Raw genomic sequence first — 8,896 nt, forward strand, 5'->3', positions numbered from 1 at the left:
CGCATCTATCTGCTACAAAACGACAACAATTTGTCGCCACACAACCGCGATGAAGTGGAAACCATTCAAATTACCAATTCAGTAACAATCGCTTTGAAACTTGTCGGTTGCCGTTAGCGAATCGCTTCCTTTCGATCCCATGTTTCATCACGATGGTTATCTTGCGATTTGAATTCAAATTATCGCCAATCGGTGGGTTGTCTGGTTAAATGTGGAGTCTATTAGTGCTAAACATAGGTTATTGATGACGCACATGAAAATATTAGCGAAGGTGTTGGCTGTACGACCTTGATGCTATCGTAATATAAATCGGCTAAAGTACGTAGTAATAATAGGCGAAAGGAATGCTCTCAATAACCGAGAGAGAGAGAGAGATGATTTATTTGGGTAATAGCACAACAATATATAAATGGAATATATAGGTTTAACGGCACTTTAGTAAATCTGTGTTAATCGGTATCGAGGCTGGACTATAGCTTTATTTAAGATATGTCCAAATCAGTAGCAAATCGAAGGGAGAAGAAATATGAGTATAAAGCAAACCACACATATTTCAATATTGCTCCACTATACTGAAATAGCGGTAATGCTTATAGATATATATAAAATGAATTTCGCGCGTTAACATTGGCATTCCCAGCTATTGAATTAATGGACGCGATGTTTACAGACATTCGATTACTTGATGTATATATTGATTAAAATATCACCAACCGAGCATCGTCCCCTCCAAGTTACCAATATAAAATTCCATTTGAAACTGTACAACACGCATATCGCCGTGGTATATGACATGAGTGACCGCCAAGACTGTCAATCAATGTAAATCTATCCAAAGACTTAGTTTCAAATAAGCAAAGTTCGAGTATCGTTGCATTCGCTGGATTCGAGAATTTTATCGCCTGCTGCGCTATCCTCGGACACACAACGACGAAACAGCTGCCACAAACGCAGGCCGCCATAGGTGGCGCTATAGAGTCGCTATGAAAGGAGTTATCCACACAGCGTTAATTCATTCATTGGAATATTTGCGATTAATTTGGTATTTAGGCATGATTATTCAGCCTTTTCAAGCGCATAATAGGGATTGACTAGGCCACGAACGCTTGTAAGTTACGTGCCTCACACAACAATTTATAATTTGGATTGTCCACCTATGTCTATACTGTCAGATCAGATGAGTATTTCGCAATTTGGAACGGTAGCGTGTTTCAAGCATTTAAATCGAAGATCGATCAGTATGATACTAAATTATACAATTTGGTTAACGTGTTACAATAATTATCACTGTAGGATGCAAACCGTTCTTCCATATATGCAAGTCAACATCCACAAAGAAATTACAATGCACATTCAACTTTAGGGCACGAAAAAAACAAATTTTTTAATCTGCATGATATTGCGCCATATGTTTGTTATTTCTAAGATGTAATACGTGAGATAGCCTACGTGTTCAAACGATTTCTAGAGCCACCCTGTGTTTGTGTATGAAGCTTTCGCCCCGATTGTCTGCTCGCAATACAGTTACACTCTAAATTTCATTGGCGTTTATGAGACGGAAAACAAAACGCCAAAAGTGAGTCGATTTTTACCGCCTGATTGCGTTTCGTATTGCGTGTCACGCTTTTTTGCGTTTTATGTAACGCTGTCGTGTTGAATATTGCCACAGAGCTCGAAATGAAAACGACTAACCCTGACGTGTTCCAAAATGACGCAAAACTTGAGATGAAAACGAATTTTATTGCAAAAAGCACCAACTCATTTGAAACATGGGTGCAACGTGCAATGCCATTACAAACGTTACGCGGACATATGATGAGCAAGCGACATAATAGGAAACGACACCTGACATGAGGGATTCAAACACTTGAGCATGTAGGTTAAGGCTTGTGTTTGGTAAGTGTTAGATTTAGGATAATTTTCGAATCATTAGGACACCTGCTCAAGTGCTGCTTGCTAGGCTGTCATTCTACAATGCATCTATGCTCGAATGTTAGGCAACATTGCCATTATTACAAACCCTACAGCCAGAGTCGGACAACTAGAAAATTTTCAACTTTTTGAGATTAGTTTCGAATTATGCATACACAGCTTTTTTCAATACTAGACAACAATTAAAATTAGAACTAGTTTTTTTCAAACAGTTGGAATTATAGCTAGTATTTCTGAATAGGACTAGAATTAAAATTATATCTACTACTGTTTTTCGAAATGTTGGATTTGAATTGGCATTATTTATAAAGACTTTTTTTCTTCAAATTAGATTATAATTATAATTACTTAATTAGTGTAAAACTTTAAAACTCAGTCAAGATCAGTACACATCAAGTCAGATTTCATTCTCCTAAGCATTAGAATGGAAAATGTCTGTCTCAGAAAGCTGGTTTCGAACTATACAGCTCTTCTCCTACAGCAATTCCAGGTAAACCAGAAAATAGTTCAAATATAATTATAATTAGAGCTGAGAAGCATTTCCAAAATTGGATTAGAATTGAAATTGGAGCAGAGAAAGATTTCACTCCATTTAGTATAATTTCTAGAATTATATAGTTGTCCAAGTCTGTCTATACCATTGGATAATCTGAATTCTCACAAACAGGCCTCACGGTATTTTTTTTCCAATTTGACGTACGTTGCCGATTTGAAAAAGTCGTTTTTTTCGTCTCCGATAAGTGTCTTTTGAATAAATCCGAGGATCATAAATGATTTTGGATATTTAAGGTCCCAGGCATAGTAACAAGACATCAGGTCAATGACCATGCCTGGGATTCCTTGATCTTTTGTGCAGGGTATCATCCACCAACACCCATCCCTGATGAACTCCCGACTCATGGATGGCGATAAGTAGGTGCGATGGGTCCAGTTTTAGGCATTCAACTTTAACATCACGTGCCTGAAACAATAAGAATGTATGAGTCATTCAATATTGCGTTTAATATTATCTGTTGTCAAAATATCAAATCATGACCACCATTACCAAACTAGATTGCTGAGAGACTGGCTAATAAGAATAGAACTTGGAGATCTGACTTATTTACACACATTTAACACTAATTGATGGCACGCTAAGAGTAACATCAGTAACGAAATACTTTCACTTTTTCTGTATACTCAAGGTTCTGCCTTGGGCATTAGTCACAAAGATGCACCTTGCAATTGAAAAGGTGGGTGAAATTTACGGCATTTCCTCCATTCTACTGTTGTAGCATGGCTGACTACTTGGACCACCTCTGGACAGCCCTCTCACCAACAATACTCAGCAAGATGTCATGGCTCAAAATTTTTAACCTATAATTACCTGCTGTACTGCAATAGCGAGCAACTTTGATGTTGATTTTAAGCGCTTATCCGTCAATTCTTTTTGGAGAAATAGGAGACCTTTCACCTCTTTACTTTCATCTTCTTCCTGGAAAATATCATTTTAATAATATTATGATTAGGTCACGTGCATATCTCCATGTATCTTAATGGATAACTTGGTTGATACAATTGTAATAAGTGGAAATATTAGCTACGGTTTTCTTGACTTGATCTAAATCAGAGGATCACAAACTTTTTAGACCAGCGATTCCCAACTGCGACTCTCAGAGCCGTATGCAGCTCACATTAACTTTACTTCTACTGCTGATAGACTTCTTCAGATATTTGTCGGCGACGAGCTCTTGCACATATTACTAGCGTCGAGATAAAAGCTAATGGCGAAGCGTAAATGGCAGTAAGTTTGATACTACTCCGCGTATATTACCTGGCAAACTTTTTCATGTGTAATTATGAAGAGCTACAATGTAATTCCATGGGTGGAAAAGAGGCAAATTATACCGATTCCATCCATATAGCTGGGTTTAAATCAGGTTAGTTTAACAGAGGGTTGTAATGACTCTAGTCCGATTCGAGTTACAATTTTCTGATGACTCGAGTCATTTTCTCAAAATACGGAAATGACCCGACTTGAGTCAATCTGTGTATCTTGACTTGGACTCGAGTCATTGCACATGACTCGAACCAGGTCACATGACTCGAGACTTAACCGGTCAAGACTTCATTGTAATTTCGAAGAATAGTAAAGTAACTACACTATTCGGGTTTTGTCTATTGGTACTGGTACTTGAAAATGTGACTAGAAAGTGCTAAAAGTGGGGAAAATTAGTATGTTATAAATGCGAACCATTCGATATCAACGAACAGGTATAAAAATTGGGTTTAACAAGACCTCAACTGGAAACTCAGCAGTCAAAACAATGACTTGGACTCAGACTAGAGTCATAATACCATGACTCGGACTCGACCCTCTGCTTGATGACTTGAACTTGACTCGGTGGTGAATTGAAAATGACTCGACAGTAGGTAGGTGAATGATAATTGATCTAGTATACGGTACTGACCGTTTCTCCAGACATTGCACCGATCATTGTATCCACGGTGGAAAGCATAGTGCGGTAGCGCTGTATGATTTCTGCTGTCGAGCACGATGTCAAAAGCTCGAATTCTTCTCGGATCTGAACATTGAAAAAGGGCATTACTATGTTATCATCAGTTATCACTCGGCAAGTTTTTGCAACTTTTGCAACTTTTTTACAGCTTCTGACAGCTTCGCAGATACTCATAATCTACGTACCATGGTATTTTAAGCTGTTTGGAGAGATTTTATAGTGCAACTTTTCTCTATTTTTATAGCCAATTTTTACTGAACTTTTATCAAATATTGCGTAAAAATGTAAAGGAGTGATTTAGTAACCATGCTATAAACTATTTTTAGTATTGTTCTACTCCCTTGGGTTTGCATAACGAAGAGCCATATGATAGGTTAGCTGCATCTCAGTGTTATCTATGACACAATGGAGAGAAGTTCAACTCCCCCTGCCAAGCACAACGTTGCCCAAATAATATGTAAATAGATTGCTTTATTTATTCTGTCGTTTAAATTTGAAATAGTTTTCCAATTTCACGAACGCCCAGGCGAGACCGCTGAAAATTACATTTCCACTGGGTCCACTTCTTCTGGTATTCCCGCATTGCATAATTTTCTTGCTGTGTGCTGGGATAAAATGTAATTTTGGGCGGTTTCGTCAGACCGCCAAATGGCGAAATAACAAATTTGACAGCTGAGCAGGAACTAGGTTTTACAACTGAGCCTTTCGAGTATCTCGTACCTTAATAATCCAACAAAAATTTTATATGCAACTTTTTACTGCAACTTTTGTCAAAATTAAATGCAACTTTCTCGCGATTTTAGTGCAACAAAAACTTGCCCTAGTTAACACGTAATCACTGAAAATGAGAGTAAATTGAGCACATTTTTTCCAAGAGTTAACATACTCACTAGTTTCACATTGAAAAGATATGGAAATTTCCTTAGTATTTCTCGTACACTTTGTGTTGTCATTTCTGCCAATACATCGCGGCGCGAGTCATGCAATTTTCGAAACAGAACGCTAATCTTTGCCCAGTCCGGAGTATGTTTTGTATACTCTTTCATCAGACTTGCTTCGTTCCCAAACTCTGTTTGGTCAACGCCTTGAGGAAATATGACCCAAGGGTTACGAAAACAAGGAACTGATTGAGACCATGATAAATGCTACCTTCGATTGTGTATAATGGTATCTTGATCGTTTTCTTTTTCCTGTGACGAATGTTTCGTATCTTTTGTGAGAGTTTTTTCGAGAAATGTGTCTGTAATTGAGAAACTCGTTAAATGACTATAGGTCGAGAAACTTGTAATATACACTTACCCAGTGATTAGGCCCAATAAATTGCAGGCATGTATACTTTTGACAAAGCAGTCTCGAGAATTCGGAATATTCTCCTTTGGATGTCATATCACCTTGTGATAAGACATGGTATGCACACTCCTCCACAACAGCATTTATACAATGGACAACTCTTTCATGTTGCAATGCGCATGCAACATGGGCACTGAATTTGGGTAATGTCATTTTCTTGCTGGTAGTTGCGATTCCGGGTTCACTACTTTCTGGATTTGTTTGAACTTCTTCCGCCTAAAATGTGATAGTACTCAATTTATGCGAGCATTCTATGGAATATAGTTCTGCAAATGTTCGCACCGAAACGCAAGTACTTGATGTAGGCAAGACAGGCGAGTCCTCCGTACTAACTTCTCTTTCCATCTGAGTGAGTTTACTTTTCTGTAAAATATACTTCCATGTAAAGGTGAATGCAATAATTACTTCAATAAGTTCTACACACATCAATAGCTTGTGATCGAGAAGTCATTGGATGTTCAAAATCACTATTTGGAGCATGAACATGAGATACTACATTGATCTCGCTGTGTTCGATAGACGTCAACCACTTCTGCAAGACAAGATTAGACGATAAATATCACTCACTTGAGTAATTCCCTCTCAACATGCAAATATTTTTTAAATCCGTCTCCACACCCTCTCAGATTTTTCTCTAAATTTATATACAACTAAAGTATCTAGTTCTGAGTACAACGAAATTTATTTCGGACAATTTCGTTGAACGGCTCTCGAGTTATTGCAGTTTGAAAAATGATGATTTTGTGGTTACTCAACCATGAAATTTGGCAACACAAAACCTGTGTATGATTGTAAATGATATAGCTCAGAGGTTACGTAGAGTAAAGGTTTGAATGTTATTTAGCAATAATTGTTGGTACATGTTCTTCACTTACCACGAATTTCCCCGCTCCACAGTATTGGGTCAAGGTTCAAAACGCGATTTCAAAATTGGCACATGTTAAAATCGGCGATGCATAACGCTATTTTTCAACTCATCTGGTGCAATTCTATTTAAACCAAAATTCACAAGCAAGGTGTCATTTGAAAGCTGTTTCCAACTAGAATGCACGAAACTTAGTTTTATTATTGATATTTGACAGCAACATGGTTAAAAATATAATATGGTGCATAATGCAAAATAGGTTATTTTTTAATTAATTTTAATTATATTAATTCAGTGATCATCTGATTTTGCCATTATTCTACTCCTTAAATGATAATGTGTTACAGTAGATAATTATTGCCATGCTCAGAGAGTACTTTTATTTATTGCATGTGCATTATGCTTGCAAGGGTGCTTCTGGGTTTACCGACTATCAGTAATTCGAGTCAACATCCAAATGATATTTCAATTCGTCTTCACACCCTCTTAGATTTCTCTGCAATATCATGTACAACTAAAGTACCCAATTCTGAGTAGAATAGAATTTAATTAATATAACTTAATTGATCGGTTCTTGAGCAATTGCAGTATGAAGAATGAGGATTTCGTGCTTACTCAACCATGAAATTTGCGTATAATTATAACTGCTAAAATCATTACTTATACAGGCTGCAGGTAGTAATGCTGGTAAGCAATGATTGCTGGTACATGTTCTTCACTCACTAGGAATTCCCCTCCGCATTACAGAATCAAGGTTCAAATCTTGATTTGAAAATTGACATACCAGTATGTTAAAATCAGTGATGCGTGACGATATTTCTGAACTCTCTGGCACGACTCTATCTAACTCAAAATTCACAAGTAAGGTGTCATATGAAAGCTGTTACCAATTAGAATCCATCAGAATTGGTTATGAATTGAATATAAGACAGGAACACGGTTAAAAATATACTTTGACACTTTATGCAGAACAGGTCATGCACTATTTAGAGCGCATCTTTTAAATGAAGTTTTAGACAAGTGGCAGTCAAATATCACATGCAATACCAATTCAGCAACGTTCTACTCTTTCCAAGCTTCCATTTGACACCTTCCTCGAAAAAATCGGTTTAAATAGAATTACGCTAGGCAGAGTTGCATATTTGTTACGCATGGCTGATTTTGAAAACATGATGAATTTGAATTGACATTTGACCCCTAACCCCCATTAGTAAAGTTAAAAATTTAGGTCTATCACAATAAGCATATACCAAAATATCTTACTACAGAAATTTAAGTCTGCCCGGCAGCAATTTGATCACTATAATGTTAATTACAATTAGACACAGGTTCCAAGCGGTATAGCGTCACGGCCGAGTGAGCACAAAATGTCATTTTTCAAATTGCAATTACTCTGTAACGAATTGTCCGATTTTCTTGAAACAAAGTTTGTTATGCACCAAATTTAATGCCTGGTCGATGTGAAAATTTTCAATTTGATCTGAAATGGTGTGGAGACGGGCGTTTGCATGTTGAGAGGGAATTACTCACTTTCTACAATGGAAAACTCGTAGCTATGAATATGGAAACAATATACTCACATATCTCAGGCTCATCAAACGATGCATGACACCCACTTTGAAATTCATTTTAATAAAATCATCATCCACTAGTAATCCAAAAGCCGAGCTACATACTTCATTTTCTGAAAGAAAATATATACTGTTTAGTCCCAAACGTATGAAATAATAATCACATCACTAGCTTTAACAGGACAAGCTTCAAAAGCACCACATCTGATCAACATTCTTGCTAATAATATACTGTGTGTCACCAATTTGGTGACTGATTTGTGGCCATGGATAGGTGAACTCAGAAAATTTGCAGAACTCAACAGCATCACTACTTTCTACGGCAAATGCATTGAATTTGGACTCGAAATGCAATACATTGAAGCGGCGGTATATGCAAAATATACTCCCCGATGTTTGTACAAACGCAATTGAATTCAGAGTAGCTGTTTTGACAAGAACCTAGACCAGTCTTTACAATACATTACATCAGAACAGCACATGACTTCATTTTTATGTCAGAACAAAATAAAAATATAAAGATTTACATGGTGGTAGGAACCTTGAATCACAGGCTGAGAATTCTTGATGGATATATACTTGGATGCAGAACAAGAAATTACACAAATATTTTCGGCATTATCGTTACACTTCTCGTAAAATGTATACATAAGTATGCACGTTGATGCAAGTATCATATG

General features: G+C 37.0%; 1 protein-coding gene across 1 annotated transcript; it reads right to left on the minus strand.

The window, feature by feature from the left end:
- Positions 1-1,720: 1,720 nt before the first annotated feature.
- On the minus strand, positions 1,721-8,180 carry LOC145457213 (uncharacterized). The gene is made up of 8 exons (XM_080335394.1): positions 6,205-8,180; positions 6,063-6,143; positions 5,730-5,996; positions 5,580-5,670; positions 5,321-5,514; positions 4,383-4,496; positions 3,299-3,406; positions 1,721-2,893 (listed from the first exon to the last, which is right to left on the minus strand). Exons 1-8 carry the CDS (start codon positions 6,229-6,231, stop codon positions 2,750-2,752), a joined length of 1,026 nt encoding a protein of 341 aa, XP_080191520.1. The 5' UTR covers positions 6,232-8,180; the 3' UTR covers positions 1,721-2,749.
- Between the last annotated feature and the right edge of the window lie 716 nt (positions 8,181-8,896).

The sequence above is a fragment of the Botryllus schlosseri genome, chromosome 15 (genome assembly GCF_051294905.1).
Source record: "Botryllus schlosseri isolate E-star chromosome 15, Bs_hap1, whole genome shotgun sequence".
Classification (NCBI taxonomy): Eukaryota; Metazoa; Chordata; class Ascidiacea; order Stolidobranchia; family Styelidae; genus Botryllus; species Botryllus schlosseri.

Excerpts from the sequence above, each read along its gene's own strand:
- LOC145457213 (XM_080335394.1), bottom strand. The coding sequence starts at position 6,231 with ATGACTTCTCGATCACAAGCTATTGAT. Across the intron at positions 5,997-6,062 it reads CATCAAGTACTTGCGTTTCG|GCGGAAGAAGTTCAAACAAA; the intron begins GTGCGAACATTT and ends ATCACATTTTAG. Across the intron at positions 5,671-5,729 it reads TTATTGGGCCTAATCACTGG|ACACATTTCTCGAAAAAACT; the intron begins GTAAGTGTATAT and ends TCTCAATTACAG.